The sequence below is a fragment of the Cynocephalus volans genome, chromosome 1, assembly GCF_027409185.1.
Source record: "Cynocephalus volans isolate mCynVol1 chromosome 1, mCynVol1.pri, whole genome shotgun sequence".
Taxonomy (NCBI): Eukaryota; Metazoa; Chordata; class Mammalia; order Dermoptera; family Cynocephalidae; genus Cynocephalus; species Cynocephalus volans.
Window position 1 is genome coordinate 278,900,548 of NC_084460.1, and position 19,924 is coordinate 278,920,471.

The 19,924-nt window shown below is 34.1% G+C and overlaps 1 protein-coding gene across 3 annotated transcripts in view; it reads right to left on the reverse strand.

The window, feature by feature from the left end:
- Positions 1-865: 865 nt before the first annotated feature.
- The window catches only part of BARD1 (BRCA1 associated RING domain 1), a 76,447-nt gene continuing 57,388 nt past the window's right edge, over positions 866-19,924 (reverse strand). For 2 of the 3 annotated variants that reach the window (XM_063106031.1, XM_063106019.1), the window contains 2 exons: positions 2,367-2,464; positions 866-1,295 (listed from right to left, as the gene is read on the reverse strand). In XM_063106031.1, coding sequence (XP_062962101.1) covers positions 963-1,295; positions 2,367-2,464 — 431 coding nt within the window. In that variant the 3' untranslated portion in view covers positions 866-962. Of the gene's footprint in view, positions 1,296-2,274; positions 2,465-19,924 lie in introns of all 3 variants that reach the window. The other variant, XR_010024240.1, reaches the window with a different exon arrangement.

The following is a 19,924-nucleotide window of genomic DNA, read 5'->3' on the forward strand; positions in this document are numbered from 1 at the left end:
TCCAATTTCTGCCTCCACGCCAATCTAAAATCTTAAACTTTACAAAGCAAGAAATTACGACCTCAAAAGTTATTTTGGCAATACCTACCAAGGTCAATTTTAAAAAGACTGCTTCTTAATCTCATATTAACATCTGATTGGCATTTGCTAGACTAGTGAGACCTTCTAAGAAATATTAATACTAAAATATGTTAGAGAAAATGATCTACGTATATATGTACATATGTCGTAAACAGTTAAAAATTGATAATTAACAATAAGCAAATGCATACAATAAAAATATGTAGCAAGAACCCAATGTTGATGTTTTTTACCACCCAAAACAATAGTGCTAAGGTTCAAATCATGATTTTCTGATGAATACACAAGATTTTTTTAAAAGAATGAAAATGTAGGAACCCATGTAAATTAAAGAAACTAAAAAATCACAAAGTAAGATAAAGATAGTGGCAGATAAGAGAAGAATTTAACACCTATGGTAGCACATTTAGACCAGGTACTCTCTTTTTATTACAATAAAGCCAGAATAGATTTTCTGACAATATTCTGTTTACTAAAGGATGGCAAGTATTTTTGTTGGTGGCAGGTGTGGATTTTTTCCATCAAAGAACATTACAACGCTGAACCAGTAATAATACCACTTGTATATTTAACTAACAGTTTTGATACTCTCTCATTAATCTTTGATAGCTGATAATTTGAATAGAAAAACATGATGAATCAAAAAACATATGCTGCCAGTTTTAAAAAGAAAAACCCTTAAAAGCAATTCTAGCATCTAAACGGTGAATAAAGAGTGAATTCCTAATCTGGCAGAAGATTTTTTTTTTTTTTTTAATTCAAAGAAAAAAAATATGAATAACTCTACCTATTTTTAAAAGTGTGAATATTGAAAACAGCACGATGGCTGGCTTCTCACAAACCATGCAAGTTCAATTTGAAGTGTTCTCCTGGTACGATATTCAGTTGGTGAGAGGCAGCAACTCAAAGGACATCACACAGTCTATAATCCAGCTTGAAGGAGCCATCCAGACTTTGCCCTGCCGAATCCTCTCTGGGCGATAATTAGATAAATCCTCATAGATGATATACTGTGTGCAGAAGCGCTGATCAGAGTCAGGTTTGGCATGATACGCAACTGTATTGATGGTCTGAGTTACATCACTGTCTGGCTTGGGTTTTCTACTGAGCACCTGACCCCCAGCTGTAGTGACGAGCTTAATAAGATTGTCTTTTGGATGGTGCTTGAAGGTTCCCCCGAAATAGAAGTAGCATCCATCAAACAGCTTTGGCAACTGAAAGAACAACAACAACAAAAAAACTTGTTAAAAGCAGATAAAAATATTTAAAAACATTGCATATAAATAAGAGAAATAAAAATAACAGGACAGCTAAGAAGGCTACTTAATGAGGTATTGGGAGAAGTTGTATTTCAAGTGAACTAATTAGATAAAGAAAAATACTTATGCAAATAAGAATTTCTTTCCTATTTGCATTTTTTTCCCTAAGATTCAGAAACCATCTTGGTTCCTTTTCACTCTTCTAAGATTTTAGGTGTGCTTTGTGTTAAAAATCAAAACAAACAAACAAAAAAACAAATGAAAAAAACTGTTCATCAAACTTCTTTTATCAGGATGTTTATGCATGTTTGGTGGGACTTAAAGCCCTAAGAAGTCTCAAGGTATATGAAACATGCTTCAGGGACAACAAGCTAAACTTAACTAAATTACAAGAGTGACATCATTTCTACGGACCTTAATCCAATTCTGTCTATGCATATTCAGGACCCTATATATTACCAACCTAAGGTCTCCAGGCCAGCCACAGTGAGAGTGTGGCCTCCAGGATTCAGAGATGTACTCAATGGGGTCACAACAGACTATGAAGCCATGGCTAGGGATCCAATTAGCTATGACACACACTTCTGGGTGCTTTATGGAAAAAAAGTTCCACAATTCCTTTCTATGAAGATTTTTCTTTGTCACTTCTAATATATATCTCAACAGAATAATGGAATATTATCCATTAAAACTGCAATATGTGGCAATAAAGGCATATGGTAACTAAATCCGAGCAGCAGCTGTAAGTCTTCTTTCAAGTTACTTCCTGTATCTGAGATTTACCTCAGACACTGAGAGGTTTATGGGAATGTTCAAGATGCCAAAAATCCATTAACAGTATGAAATTATTACCTTCTTGATTTTACTGCTCATCATGATCATCTTTCAGAATCAAGTACTTGAAATAAGCACAATTAAAATTTTAATCAGTCACCTGTACTTGTTGAAAGGGCAGAATTTTTTCCTGATGGTGATGATAATATTGAGTCATAGGAGAACAATGAAAGTAGTACAAAAGAAAAATACCAGCTGTTCTCTGTTAAGCCTGCTTCTCTGTGGACCTTCAGGAATTTCATATTTTTCTTCCTGTTCACACACTTTTCTCTGTAGACATACTTTCACCCCTGACAGAAAACAAGGATAAAAGTAAAATATCAAGTAAGCATTATTTCGCTAGTGGTTTTTTTCTCTTCATGGCTGTTCTCAGTATCGTTCTGAAATAGAAATAGAAACCTTACTTATGCCAAAATAAAATATAATAAAACTTGCTTCCATATAAACAAAATATAAGAAATCCTCCCTACAGAGGATTAAACAATGAGAGTACTGAACACTGTAATTATAATTTTTTGAAAAACCTAAACCAATACACTATTTCAAACACAAGAAAAAAAAAAATCTACATTTTTACTTACAGCAATTACCAAAATTAAAGTAAACGAAAAGTTCATCATTTAGGCCAGCCCATAATCATCTGAACTGAGCAGTTATCAACTGCACTGCTCATTTTGGCAGTCACATGTCTAATCTCCTGTTGGACTATAAATGATCTGACATTAAGGACAGTGTTTCGGTTCCGCAGCACTTTGCTGCGCTGGCTATACAACACTGGCTCAACAGTACTTGTTACAGTAAACAACAACCAGAGCCTGGGACACGTTTGCGATTTGACAGGTACACACTGAAGTCACTAAGCCTAGAGATGACTTGGTTGGGCTTTGCAGGAAAAGGAACCTTCTTCTGATGGCTTGAATGTGTTTCACAGCCTCAGGTTAAAAAGCAAGAGCAATAGGGAGCCCAGCTTGGCACTGGTTAGAATCATTCCACTAACTGGCTCCTGGGTGCAGAAGCCCTCAGCAGGACCACAAGCTGGCAGCCAGCACTAACTGTCCCTCAGGAATTCCCAGGATCAATCCCACATGGGAAGACACAGTCAGCTTAATCTAGAGGCCACATCTTGGGATATTGCCTGTCACCATCAAGTGAGGGAATTGATGGTATGTGTATATATTTATCATGCTCCAGTTTTGATGGCATATATCTAAACTAAATTTGAGATTAGGAGTCAAATGACTTAGCTATCCCAAGTATTTGCCTTGGGATAATAATTTAAATTCTTTGAGCCACAGCTTCCTTGCCTATGGAAAGAAAAAAGGAAAATAATACCACCACCTATTTCATAGGGCTACTGTGGATAAAATACAAAAAGTATTATAGAAACTGGACACCGGGTGGGAGGGGTCAAGATGGTGGAGTAGTTGGTTCCTGGTGTCGCTCTCTCCCACAGAGTGACCAATTTGTAGCTTTTGAGAAGCAGCAACAGAGGACCGGAAATCTGTGCTGGAACGGACAGGAGCCGCTTGCCGCAGGACCCCAGTTCAGGTTGCTCCCCATTTAGTAGAGAGACTTTAAAGCTTTTGTGCCCACACGCCCCGAGCCTGCCGGACAGAGAAGGCAAGCAAGGCCAGGCGGGACTTCCGGAGCAGGCCGTCCCATCTCCGTGAGCGACCTGAGAAGCTCTGGGCTCCCAAGCCCTGAGCCAGGTGAGCGGTGAGGAAGAGGCGGCGGGACCTTCGGCCCAGGCTCTCCTGTCTCTGTGAACACCTGAGAAGCTCCAGGATCCCAAGCCCCGAGTCAGACGAGCTGGTGAATGCAGGCCGCATGGGACTGTGGCCCAGGCTGTCCATCTCTGTGAGAGACCTGAGAGGCACAGGCTCCCAAGCCCCGATCCTGACAAGCTGTTGAAGGCAGGTGGGGCAGGACTTCCAGTCCAAGCTAGTATCTGCTGTCCAGAAGCAAAAGACCCTTCAGGATCCAAGCCAGACATCAGGGTGAAACGAGTGAACCACGATACCCCTGGCCACAATGGCAAAACAACAAAGGAAAGAAACCAGAAATATGAAAAGCCAAGAAAGTACATGGCCACCAAAGAAAATTAATAACATACAAGTGCTAGATCCTACAGAACAGGAAGTCTTTGAAATGACAGACAAGGAATATAGAGTAACTATTCTAAGGAAACTAAATGAGATACAAGAAAACTCAGTGAAATAACACAATGAAATGAGAAAAAATATACAGGATCTGAAAGAAGAAATGTACAAAGAAATCAATACCTTGAAAAAGAATGTAGCTGAGCTTGTGAAGGATTCATTCAACGAAATAAAAAATACAACAGAGAGTTTAACCAGCAGACTTGAACAAGAAGAAGAGACAATTTCTGACCTTGAAGACAGGCTGTTTGAATTATCACAGGCAGACCAGAAAAAAGAATTTAAAAAATTGAAGAAAATTTGAGAGAGATAACTGACAACCTTAAGTGCTCAAATATCCAAATCATGAATATTCCAGAAGGGGAGGAAAAAGGAAATGGCATTGAAAACATACTCAATGAGATACTCACAGAAATCTTCCCAGGTATAGGGAAAGTCACAGATCCCCAGATTCGGGAAGCCCAAAGATCCCCAAACACATTCAACCCAAAAAGGTCCTCTCCAAGACACGTGATAATCAAACTGACAAAAATCAAAGACAAAGAGAGAATCTTAAAAGCTGCAAGAGAGAAGTGGCAGGTCACTTATAAGGGAGCCCCAATCAGAATAACATCAGACTTTTCATTGGAAACTCTAAAAGCCAGAAAAGAATGGGATGATATATTCAAAACACTAAAGGACAAAAAGTGCCAGCCAAGAATACTTTACCCTGCAAGGCTATCCTTCCCAAATGAAGGACAAATAGTATATTTCTCAGACAAAACAAAAAACTGCGGGAGTTCACTACCACACGACCAGCCCTACAAGAAATTCTCAAGGAAGGACTGGGGTTGATACCACAAAAACAACCATCACTCCCATGAATCAACAAAAAAGAACAATACCTACAAGCAAAACACTAATGCTAACAAAAGAGAGAAAAAATACTTTATCTATCACCCCAAGAAAATAACAAATACAGAAGACAAACAGAAAATTAGAAAGAAAGGAACGAAAGATACTTAAGACATCTAAACAAATATCAGTATAATGCTAGGGGTAAATCAACACCTTTCAATAATAACTCTGAATACAAAGGGACTAAATTCCCCATTCAAAAGACACAGACTGACTGACTGGATTAAAATGATGGACCCAACAATATGCTGTCTTCAAGAGACTCACTTGACCTGTAAAGACCCACATAGACTGAGTGAAAGGATGGAAAAAGATATATCATGCAAGTAGAAATAAAAAAAGAGCTGAAGTAGCTATTCTTATATCAGATAAAATAGACTTTAAAGCAAAAACCATTAAAAGAGATAAAGATGGCCAATATATCATGATAAAAGGATCTATCCATCAAGAAGACATAACAATCATAAATATATACACACCTAATGTCAGAGCAGCCAGATTTACAAAGCAAACACTAATTAGATCTAAAGAAACAAATAGACACTAACACCATAATTGTGGGGGACCTGAACACCCCATTCTCATTATTGGACAGATCATCTAGGCAAAAAATCAACAGAGAAACACAAGATATAAACAATACTTTAGACCAATTGGACATGGCAGATATCTACAGAACATTCCATCCAACAACCTCAGAATATTCATTCTTCTCAACAGCACATGGAACATTCTCCAGAATAGACCACATGTTAGGTCGCAAAGCGAGTCTTAACAAATTCAAAAAAATTGGAATTATTCCATGTATTTTTTCTGATCACAATGGATTAAAATTAGAAATCAATAATAAACAAAACTCTGAAAACTATACAAACTCATGGAAATTAAACAAATTCTACTTAATGACATGTGGGTCCAAGAAGAAATTAAACAGGAAATCAAAAAATATCTTGAAAATAATGACACATCCTACCAAAACCTGTGGGATACTGCAAAAGAGTTTTAAGGGGGAAATTTACTGCATTAAATGCTTGCTTACTTCAGAAGAATGGAAAAATGACAAATAAATAACCTAGCACTTCACCTTAAAGATGTAGAAAAACAAGAAAAATCTAAACCTATAGTAGATGGAAAGAAATAATTAAGATCAGAGCAGAACTAAATGGAATAGAAACACGAAAAACAATACAAAAGATCAATGAAACAAAAAGCTGGTTCTTTGAAAAGATTAATAAAATCGACAAACCTTTAACAAGACTAAGAAGAGAGAAGACCCAAATAACAAAAATTAGAATTAAAAAAGGTGATATTACAACTGACACCTCAGAAATACAAGAAATCATTAGACTACTATAAACATCTATATGCCAACAAATTTGAAAATCTGGAGGAAATGTATAAATTTCTGGATTGCATACAAGCTACCAAAACTGAGGCAAAAAGATACAGAAAATCTGAACAGACAATAACAATAAAAGAGTTTGAAGCTGTTATCAGAAGGCTCCCAACAAAGAAAAGCCCAGGACTGATGGGTTCACTGCAGAGTTCTACCAAATCTTCAAAGAGGAACTGATACCAATTCTTTATAAACTGTTCCAAAAGACTGAAACAGAGGCCATTATCCCAAACTCATTCTAAGAGGCAAATATCATCCTGATTCCAAAATCAGACAAAGATGCATCACAAATAGAAAACTACAGGCCAATATCCTTGATGCATATAGATGCAAAAATCCCCAATAAAATACTAGCTAACAGAATACAGCAACACATACAGAAAATTATACACCATGTCAAGTGGGATTCATTCCAGGGATGCAAGGTTGGTTCAACATACGCAAATCAATAAAAGTGATACACCATGTTAATAAAAACAAGCAAAGACAAAAACCACATGATCATCTCTATTGATGCTGAAAAAGCATTTGACAAAATTCAACATCTGTTCATGATAAAGACTCTCTACAAGTTAGGCACAGAAGGAAAGTATCTCAACATAATTAAAGCCATATACGATAAGCCCACTGCCAATATCATCCTGAATGGATGATAAAAACAGAAACTAGACAAGGATGTCCACTCTCACCACTCCTATTCAACATAGTGTTGGAAGTACTAGCCAGAGCAATCAGAGAAGAAAAGGAAATAAAGTGCATCCAGATTGGAAAGGAAGAAGTCAAGCTGTCCCTTTTTGCAGATGATATGATCCTATATATTAAACAGACTAAAGCTTCTATTAAAAAAACTCCTAGACTTGATAAACAATTTCAGCAAACTTGCAAGGTACAAAATCAACACACAGAAATCAGTAGCATTTTTATACTCCACAAGTAAACATGCAGAAAAAGATATCAAGAAAGCTAGCTTATTTACAGTAGCCACCAAAAAAATAAAATATTTAGGAATAAAGCTGACCAAGAAAGTGAAAAATCTCTACGAAGAGAACTACAAACCACTGTTGAGAGAAATTAAAGGAGGACACAAGAAGATGGAAAGATATCTCATGCTCTTGGATTGGAGGAATTAACATTGTGCAAATGTCCATATTACCCGAAGTGATCTACAAATTCAATGCAATCACCATCAAAATTCCAATAACATTTTTCTCTGAGATGGAAAAAGCTATCCAGACATTTCTACAGAACAACAAAAGACCAAGCACAGCCAAAGCAATCCGGAGCAAAAAAAATAAAGCTGGTGGCATAACACTACCTGACTTTAAACTATATTACGAAGCTACAATACCCACAAACAGCATGGCACTGGCATAAAAACAGACACACGGATCAATGGAACAGCTTAGAGAACCCAGAAATTAACCCATATGCCTACAGCCATCTGATCTTTGACAAAGGCAGCATGTCTACAGACTGGGGAAGATACTGCCTTTTCAACAAATGGTGCTGGGAAAACTGGATAATCATATGTAGGAGAATGAAGCTAGACCTGTACCTTTCACCATATATCAAAATGGACTAAAGAATTAAATGTACACCCTGAAACAATAAAACTCCTTAAAGAAAACATAGGGAAAATACTTCAGGAAATAGGAGTGGGTACAGAATTCATGAATAGGTCCCAAAAAGCACAGGCAACCAAAAGTAAAATAAACAAATGGATTATATTAAACTAAAAAGCTTCTGCACAGCAAAAGAAACAATCAACAGAGTAAAAAAACAACCGAGTGGGAGAAAATATTTGCTAAATATACATCTGAAAAAGGATTAATATCCAGAATATACAAGGAATTCAAACAACTTTACAAGAAAAAAACAAATAACCCAATTAAAAAATGGGCAAAGGAGCTGAACAGACATTTCTGAAAGGAAGATATACGAATGGTCAACAGACACAAGAAAAAGTGCTCAATATCACTCAGCATCCCGGAAATGCAAATCAAACCCACACTGAGATACCATCTCACTCCAGTTAGGATAGCTAACATCCAAAGACTGAGAACGATAAGTGTTGGAGAGGTTACAGAGAAAAAGGAACTCGCATCCACTGTTAGTGGGGCTGCAAAATGGTGCAGCCTTTATGGAAAATGATATGGAGGTTCCTCAGACAATTACAGATAGATCTACCATATGACCCAGTGACTCCACTGCTGGGAATATACCCAGAGGAATGGAAATCATCATGCCGAAGGAATACCTGTACTCCAGTGTTTATTGTAGCTCTATATACAATAGCCAAGAGCTGGAACCAGCCCAGATGTCCATCATCTGATGAGTGGATAAGGAAGCTGTGGTACATCTACACAATGGAATACTACTCTCCTATAAAAAAGAACGAAATACTACCATTCGCAACAACATGAATGGACTTAGAGAAAATTATATTAAGTGAAACAAGTCAGGCACAGAAAGAGAAATACCACATGTTCTCACCTGTTTGTGGGGGCTAAAAATAAACAAACAAACAAATAAAGGGTGGGGGGAAGAATAACCACAAAAATTCCTTTAACTATTCAAGCCAAGTGCACAGATACGATGAGGGTGGGGTGGGGGGGTGGACAGGAATGGGTAAAGGGGCATGAAAATCAAGTACAATGTATTTTGAGAAGTAAAATAAAATTAAATTTAAAAAGAAAAAAAAAAACTTGACACCATAATAAATTATCTTCCTTATAAAAACAAACCCCTCATACAATTTATTCTTTACCTTTGAGACAGACTTATCACTGAGGAAACTTCCTGAGGGTAGGAACCACACATTACTCACTCATGCATTCTTCAGCACTTAATACACTCTCCCATGGAACGAGAGCTTAATAGCAGAGGTTACTGGCAAAACTGGAGTAACTGAGGTCTCCTCCTTCACAGTCTAGTGTTGTTAATACAAAGGAAAAAAGTGTTGATAAAATTCACTAAAGTTATGTGATGAAGACTTCTATCCATACAAATAAAAAAATAATTACATAGCACCTGTAAGAGGTGAGAGCTACAGTCTAAATTATTAACTATTTTAAAATAACATTTATATAACTTGATATCTAATGACTTGAAACTTAACCAGAAAGAATTTATGGATGCATAAACATATCCTTTCAGTGGAGAATTAGACATGTATGCTGGAAACACAATGACTTAACAGTATTTTGGAAAACTCTTGAAAAATGCCAGTGATAAAATTCTGTCTAGTTGATCTCCACTTAAATCAACAGAATGACTCCTGGAGAAGAGCCACTACATGGCCTTTAAGTGCATATGCCTGTCAAAGGGCTCCTTTCTAAACTGAAGAGTCGCCCAGAATCAACAGTGCATCTGCTACAAGTACCAGAACTGTCCCAGAATGGTATTTAGCATAAATTTAGATTCATTTGTGTATGACTAAGAAAGATCTCTTGACCTATAATAATTATCTGGAGAGCAAAAACTGACAATAGATAAGACAAAGAAACTCAATACAGTACTTTCCAGGAGTTAGTAACAATTCACTTTAGAATGACCCAGACTTTATTAAATTACTATTTTTAAACTTTCTTTTCTGTTCCTCCAAACTGACATAATAGTAAAACTTCACCTCCATCTACAACAGTCAATCTGCAGAACTTGGAGTAAGGAAGAGAACTGAAAAAACTGGTACCTTTTCAGGAAAAAAAAAAAAGTAATCCCTACTTATTAGGTATATTTTACTTATTCTAACGTAATCCTATAACACTTATATTTTGAAAATATTTAGAATCACAGAATTTAAGAGGTAGAAAAGACCCTGAAGAGCTAGTCCAACTTTCCTTTTCTATAGATTTGAAGAGTCAAGTACAGAAACACAATGATATGACAGCAAAGTTAAAGCTAACGGCTACTTAACACAACAGCCATCCACTTCAGCATTCTTCCTGAGTCACATTTATTAATCACCTATTATGTACAAAAGGAGCTTTTTGACCCTCATAAAAAAAGCTTTATGCATTTTTGTTTTCCTGCTATGTTCTGCTACTCTTTAATGATCTAATCCTGAACTGTCATTAACAGTAGAAGGCTTTACTTTACCTTTGAGTGTTTAATTTTAAATGAAATTTTATTGCTTTATTTTTCTCTATCAATAAATAATCCATTATCAAACTTAATTTTTCAAGCACATTTGCAATTACACACATGATTTAAAGATATTAAGAATATCACTGAGACAATCTCAAGTCATGATATATGAGGATACATCAGAAAGTTCGTGGAAAAATAGAATTAAAAGATAATATGAATCTTTCAATGAACCTTTTGAAGAACCCTTGTATATGATGGATGGCAAAGGAAGTTTCCTACCCTGTGAAGAAATTTAAAGAACTTGACATGACTTGAATTTCCGTTACAAAGTCAGTTAAAAAACAAAGGTCAAGAGCTACAGATTAACATGAGAAGATTCATATTTTCAAATTCAGTTTTGCCCTCTCTTCCAATTTAAAATGACTAACCTTTTGAAGAATAACGAATGTGGAAGCAGATTTGAGTTTCATAAAGGTAATAAACTATTCTTTTACACTTCACATTTCAAATATATTAAAAGCAAAAATAATTGGCTTTTTGAGTAAAATGTCTGAATGCAAAGTTGTTTCTAAAAACAATGTAAGACAAATATTATCTTAAATATAAAAAACTGGCAATCAAATATTCTGTAAGTATTAGTGATTTAGGTAACTTAGTGAAATAGTATTCAAAAATACTAGTAAAGCAGAAAATAGTACACAACCAGAGTATCAGTTCTTCATATTTCTGGTATTGAAAAAATATAAAATGGAATTATTAAATATTAAAAAAAAGAGAATATCATTAAGAAAATATGGAACAGCAAGATTTTTTTCTTTAATTGTTACTTCTCTGGGCACAAATGAGTAGAATGTGAGCAGAATTTATTTGGTTCTAAGTTTATTCTTTCTATACCTGTAAATCCTCCAAGACAAAACTCCTTTCTCATAAATGTTTATTAGTGGAGAATAACCATAACATCACTTTATCAAAACTATGAATGCCATGTTACCTAATATTTATCCTATGAGTCAATACTCGTTATTTGCAGTGGCTATTGTAATTAGTGAATACCGCACCATTTCTTAAGAGCAGTGCTTAAGAGAGGAAATACAGCATTAGGTTCCTGGGAGCCTCTGGTGCCAACATTTTCATCAACTGATCAGTACTTATTCTGGTTTTACGGGTGTTTCTGTTGAAGACACCTTATTTATTATATATTGTTGATTCATTAACATTAAACTCAGGGCCAACAGCACTGTAAGCCTTAACAAAAACTTATCTAACACAAACTTGCTTAAAGCCATTTAGCTATTCCATGGCAGAATGGGAATTTGAACTCAAATCTGCTTGGTTTTCTAAAGCCTGTGCATCTTACACTAAAATATAACTTTCTGGTACACAAGATAAACCTTGGGCTCTAAAAGGCATGATATGAATATATCAAATGCTTTAAACCTGCTTTAAGTGAGTGTTCCAAGATGTTGCTTAATATGTAAAAGTCAGAAAATGTTAACAACACCCCCCCCCCCCCCCAAAAGCAGAGCTTTGTCAAAAGACTCTTTCCTGAACATGAGACTGTTAATGCGTATTTACTCAACACTTGAGCTTGGGAGAGCCACAATTCCCTGTCACGTGACTCTTGATTTGTTAGTTTCGTCTGTGCTTTGGTGTTCATATTTCTTTCCCCTATTGTTTTTAATACAAGAATCACATTCGCCCCAAAGCTGAATTTCCGAATCCTATTATTCTCACTAACTTATGTTCTATAAAAAGTGTTGTTTTTTGCATGTAATAGAAATCACACCTGTTTTTTTTTTATTGTGACACAGTCAACTGTACATATCTGTGGGGCAGAAATTATATTTTAAAAGTAGTATAATTTTAAACAATCACTCAGAGTAAAAACTATCAAATAAAGCTAACATTAAAATATTAACTTTACTATATATTGAAAATTAGACTCAAAATAAAATTTTTGACTTGGCCAAAATACTAGAAACACTGCCAGTATGCTGTTTTCATACTAAACACCATCCCCAAAAAACACTAGCAAAATCGAGCAAAATCGTTGACTTAACTGAAACTCATTATCTTACCATGTAAGTTATTTTTACTTTTTCCATAACTAAAGCATGTAGTCCCCTTCTTAAATCTCCTTCCTAATTGTATCTGTAGAGCACTCGTAATAGTTTCTTTAGACGAATGAACATGCCAGTATATAAAGCCAAGGACTGAACACTGAACACACCTATGGCGGCTACTGTCAAAGTACAGAAATAAGTAATGGGCTGTGCCTAACTATGCTCGCTGCTTATCCATTTTATGGGTTTATTTGGCTGGCTATTTAAATTCTTAGAAGAAACACATTAAAATAGGATCTACTGATATCAACAGAATTTCTTCTTAACAGACACTAGAGTTTGACAAGTATGGCATCATGAGAAATAAGACGGCAAGGAGCTGGTGCTTTTATAGCATCAGTATGCCTCAATTTATAAAATTCTCAGCTCTACAGCAGTTGTTCAATAAATTTCTATAAAGTAAGGCAGAAAAATCCAATGCTCTAATTACAACTACTGAACTGAACAAATACTTCCACTGATACTCTCTTATTGCAAGCAACAGTTTGTCAACTCCCTATCCTAATATCAACTAAGAATGAAAAAACATAGCTCCTTTATTTTTCCTGAAAACTGAAGAACAGTTTCCAGGTCTATTACATGATGCTTTGTCTAATAAACCTCTTCATTTTATGGATGAGAAACTGTAAGTCCTAAGAGATGTAAGCAGCTTTCCCACACAAATGAGATGAGAACTCAGTTGCTCTCCAACTTCAAAATCAGTTTTTGGGTTTTTTTTTTTAAATCTTTATCCTCAGTGATAAAAAACAAAGCATCTAAGGAAACACCAGCCATTCTCTATTCAGATTTAATACACTGCGCTTCTGTTACAATAAATTACATAATCACTTAATAGACAATTAAATAGGAGGATAGTTATTTTTAAGAGATAAGCCGAAAAGTGTAACAATTGGCAAAAACTGCTGACTGCCTTGGAAGGGGGAGCAGTTACGGGGGGGGGGGGGGGGGGGACAATGCATTTGGCTTTGTCTTCAGTGATCAATGAGTTTATTTAATCTGACTGATACCAAAATTACCACTCTATAACTTGTATCCTATGAGCTTCAGAAAGAAGACATACTTTGCAGTAGACATTTGCCATAATTACAAATTCTGATCAACTTCCCAGTAGAACTCTTTTGAGATAAACCTACTGATTCGATTTACCAAACAAGTAAAACAACAAGAATGAAATAATTTAAAACATATTTTCAACAATTTAAATGGTGATACATTAAAACCATCAGTGAAAAGAAAGAATCTACCAACCGGCCAAGCACTGCCTAATTAATAAAACCTTAAATATCCATTCATTAGGCTTATTTATTCAATAAAAATTAAGCAAACTGCAGCAAGATTTCTACCTTTTTTCCCATTCAAAACAAAATATGAGCATCTTCACAACATTCCTAGTCATGAACTCATCTAAAGTGTAAGACACACGTGTAATCCTTAATCTCAACACATAAATCATGATTTTAAAACAGGCCATTTTTCACAAATTTAAAGATATTTCTTAAAATTTAACAAAACTATTTTATATATTTGTAACAAATGCTTAGTAAAGTCCATAATTATGCCAACACTTGTCACTAAGAGTTCAGCAGAAAAATGGACTCTTATTCTCCCTCAAATACAAAGCCACCTTTTTGTTAGCTTTCTCAGCTAATAATTTCCAAATTGAAATTAGTTTATATGAACGAGTTGTTATTCATGTAAACAGATTTCTATATATGCCAGAATGACTCTTACTTTTAAATGTATTGAGTCACTATCCTTGTAAAACTTTTGTATGCCTTATTTCATCTTTCTCACTTTTCACATGCTCTATTAAAGATTAACCGGAGCTATCACTTTACAAAAATAAAGGGATAAACTACCTATCTATAAAAACTGAAAGATTCCTTTAGCCCAGATATATTCCTGATCATGTCTACCATTTCATGTAAGCTTTCCTTTTGCCCTGAGATCTTACAACTTTTTGTATATAGGTAAGCAGCCCAATTCCCAAAGTACTACTTATCTCAAAGTCATTAACTCAAAGTCATTAAGGTAGCTCTGGCTACCTTAGCAAAGCCCGAAATCTTTGCATACTAATGCAGCTTATGAATTCTGAGGCTACGATTTTTTTTTTTTAAAAAGACAGTTGTATTATACAGAAAGGCATTCCTTTATTCTAAATTGCTAGTAACCACTCTTGCCTCCTACTTAATAAAAGCATACTCATCAATGGATGTATATTTTCATTTTAACTGGATGAACCACTGATGATGTTCATGGATTTTATATTAAGCATAGTCACTTTTCCTAGTTTTAGAAGGTAATGAAAGGATAATACAAATGAGAAGCAGTAGAAAAAAAGGAATTCCTGAATCCACAACTCCACACAAGTGATTAAAGAATACAATGAAGAAATAAAGCTTCAAAACAGAGATCTGTTAAATATCCAAAAGTAACACTGCATGGAAAGCCACAGAATTTCTTCACCCTCTTCAAAAGCTGCCGGAAGTAAATAAAGTCTGTCCTCCATATCTGTATGTTCCACATCCCTGAATTCAACAACAGCAGATAAAAAATATTTTAAAAAACCCTGCATCTGAACATGTACAGACTTTTTTCCTTGTCATTATTTCCTAAACAATACAGTACATCAACTATTTACACCACATTTACATTCTATTAGGTATTATAAGTAATCTAGACATAATTTTAAAGTATCTGGGAGGATGTGCATAGGTTCTATTCAAATAATAATGTCATTTTGTAACAAAGAATTGAGCATCCATGGATTTTGGTCACTGCAGGAGGTCCTGGAACCAATGCCCATGAATAGTGTAAATCCATATTTTAAAGAATTGTTATTCTTCTAGAGCTACTATTTGTGACTAAAATAGCACTGAAAAGCATTAAATATCACAGTCAACACCAAATGTCCAAAAAAAGAAAAAAATTAAAACACAGAATCAAACACCACTCCATGTTAAAACGAAAAGACCTAATAAATATGTCATTAAATCTAAAGTAGGAATTTGTCATTCAAAATAACAGTATGTAAGTAAAACAAACACTGAGGAATTTCTCTTCTAATTCTATTAAAAATCAACACCCAAGTGGTAAAAGCAAAAAAACCTTTTTTTGCAAATGCTTTTATATTAAGCTTTTGAGTCAAGCAGACTATGACAGCACTGAACTTTAGAAAAAAGGGAAATCACAAGAGGAAATCTACAACAATGACAAAAATAGAAAAACAACTTATACCATCACCGTAATTTTTTAAAAATTGGCTGATAAGTAATAGAGAAAGAAGCTCAGTATATGAAATTCCATGGCACAGAGTGAAAGGACAATGAAATGAAGGCTGAAAATTTAAGCATAATTACATATAAAAACATTTTCTCATATAATAATATCTAAATTTACTTATTTTACTTAATGCATATGGAGACACAACGTTAAATTCTACCACAAAAATATATTACTGTATCATAAAATTTTCTTAGGCAAAACTTGGGTATCAATTCTAACACACTGTATTATGAATAATTATATCAAAATAGTCCATCTCTTTACATATGTGGTTAAAGACCAAACTCAGTCTAATATCCAAAAATTCTCATAATAAATTAATTAGAAAACTCAGGCTCAGTGTTCTTTTTTAGTCATGTGTTAAAAATTCAAATATTTACATAAGTATTTCTGTTCTGATTAGGACAATCATTATATTAAAATGTATTTGCTAGGTCTGCATAATAAGTATAAAAGTTTTGTTATACATATATAAACATGCAAGTTTTAATTTCCCTGATTAAGATCGAAGTCCTGACCTATCCAATTAATCTTTGGAGAAGACTAAAAATAAAATATATTTTCTAACTGTTATTAGAACTTGAAAATTTGAATTTATTCCTAGAGAAATTAAATTTGATCTAACAGACACACATTGTTTTTTTATAACTGTTACAAACAGACCTCTTCAGTAATTTACCAATCCACCAGTCTTCTTTTGCATTTTTGCCCATATGCATTCACACATTTATATATTACTGAAAGTAACGATATAAAATTGTTTTATGTTTTTAAAAATTTCAACAATCCTGTTTTTCATATCACTTTACTTTTAATATTTATCATATAAAAATATAAATTTGGGGGAAGAATATCTTTAAGCATTCCAAAAATTTCTTAATTATCTCACATACAGGTTATTCTCCCTACTTCTTGCTATTAGAAATAACTACACTTTTTTCTTTCACCTATATTACTTGCTTAGGGTAAATTTTCAAGAAGCGGGACTATCATATCAAAGGATTTTTTTTTTTATTAGTAGAGAATTTTTGGTGGAGGCCTTCTGTATGCATAAAGTTGCCTAATCAATCTTACAGAAATGCTTGATACATTTATTCACTTTTTTGATAATTAGCAAAGTTTGAATAGAATAAAAATTACATTTATTTTCAAATTCCACAGTACTCTCAAAATTCATTTAAAGAAACAAATTTTAATAGAAAAGGATAAAAATCTGTTAGCCTGACTGAGGTTATTTATAAACTGATAAAGTAATGACTGTCTTCTAGGGTCCATCTCTCCTCAACTAAAACAAAACCAACAAAAACAGACCCTTTTGGCTCTTCCTCACTTCACAGAAACAGTCCAATATAAAATGTCTGGTACATTCCCCCAGCAGTTCCCTTAGGTACCCAGACTTTTAAAACTTCTATAGCTGCAATTTTTATTTAAAATTAGATGAGAGTGGAGAAGAGGGAGAGATTGTTAAAGAAAAGATGACAGCCATTTGCTCTCCCCTTCACAGTGAGGTGAAAAATGAGGATGCAGAATTGCATTTTTTAAAAAAGAGGTTACACTGGAGGAAATTTTGAAAGCAGAGTACTAAAAGAACAGGTCAGTAAAAAATGTTTTATCTTATTAAAGGCTAGCTTGCATCTTTAGGATGCAGTTTCATCTTATACATACTCTGAGAGACTAATAAAATGACCTATATACTTCCACTCTTTCATTCACCTCTTCAATTTACCATAATTCACCCTTGTACAAAGGTAGTTATTAGTTGTCTGTGAGGAATTAGTACCAAAACTAAGAATAAAGCAGAATATCAGCCATAAACTTGATTCTGAAGAGGCAACTTTTCCAATTTACAGCTCCTATTTCTATAAAATATAAAATAAATACCATTCTGTAAAATATTTGTAAAATCAATACAATGAGACGAAAGGGCTGGTCCAATAGTATAAGTAGGGCCTATTCTCAGAATCTTCACGCTGTGCCCCTTAATTGTGGTATTGTAAGATATTCTACATACATAATGAAGAAAAATAAGAGATATTAACCAATTAAGACAAAACACTTTGAAACAGAAAACTTCAAATAGTTAAATCTGAATCCAATGGATCCAAATTCTTTTGAATAATTCTTTTTGTTAATTTGGTTAACTTGTAAATGAATCAATTATCTACAGAGAAAATTTAGTCTAAAATTCCTCTTGAATCTATTTTGTTTACAGAAAAATCTCATAAAAACTTAAAGTTTCTTAATAGTTAATCCAGTAAAGGGTTTATCTACCAGCAAGCTAATGGATAGACTCAAACACAAGACCTACTTTTAATACCTCATAAACCTTTACAATTAATTTTGAAAGCTATTGTTTACCTTATCTTTCTTTAATAAGTGATTTTCAGATAGTTTTGAATAGCTCTAAAATACATTTTTAAATCAAAATAAGATGCTTCACACTGAGATGCTTGAAGCTAGAAACTATGAAGAAAATATAGGAAGGAAGGTATTTGAGGGTTCTTGACTTCTTTTTATAATATTTATTTAATTATTTAAAGTAATTGTCTCAAACCTTGAATCTATTTCTCTTTGGTCTCAATACTTGTATTAGAAAATATAAGGATATGAACTTCAATAAGATATTCTATCTATCCTCTATTCTAAAAGAACCATTGATATTAGAGGATGTTATTCTCTACTGAGAGAATCACCAAATGGCACAGTATTAAGTCAGCTTGAGTCCATCAGTGTTTCTATAAAAATGACATGGCCAAGCCATTAAAGTGACAAAACTTACATTCCTTAAAGAAGGCAGATTTTTATGGAAATGAATCATGTAGCCTGTATATGCAACCAAATGCCAGTTCAGCAAATTCAGAAGAACTAGACTCAAAGTTAAGTGGTAAATGTCTTAACATCCAAAATTTCACAGGGCTGCTTTATTACTGAGACATTATTATGAAAATCTATTTCTTTCTATAACTACTGACAAGGTTTCTGGCATAGATTCAGTACAAAAGCATCCATAATCATGGAACCATTTAAAAGTAGTCTTTTAAACATTGAAGCCCAATAAGATTTACCATTAAAAGGAAAAAGCAAGTTCAAAAATAAATGAGACATAAAGAGAAACTTTTTTTTTTTCCTATGTAAATAGTCAATCGGTCCAATTACTTATCATACTTCTCGAACTGCCATGACTAGAAGGGACTAATAACAGATGGATGAGAAATGATATAGTGGCACTGCCACTTGGCTGATCTGACTGTATCAGTGGAGACCAGCACCACAGGAAGTAGTAGCTGTATTTAGAAGGGACATGAATACCAATTACTGAAAGGAAACTGTTTTATAAACCAAACCAACCTTAAACTACAGATGAAATTAATAATACAATTAAAATCTTGATAAATCAAGCATTCTACCATAAAACCTTCAAAGCACAAAGCCATAAATCTTAGTTTTTAAAAACTAATTTTAATCCATCATTTGCTTCTTAAAAAAGAAAAGTTTCATTAAATACACCCAGTATTCTTTTTTAACTTTTTATTTTGAAATAATTATAGGAGGTTGCAAAGAAATGTACAGAGAAATCTAATGTACCCTTTCTCCAGTGTCCAATGTTAACATCTTACATAACTATAGCACAATACCAACAAACTGACTGCTACAATCCAGAGCTAATTCAGATTTCACCAATTATAAACACGCTCATTTCTGTGTGTGTGTGTGTGTGTGTGTGTGTGTGTGTGTGTGCTGAGCTATGTAATTTTATCACATGTAGCCTTGTGTAAGGTAACCACCACTATGATCAAGAAA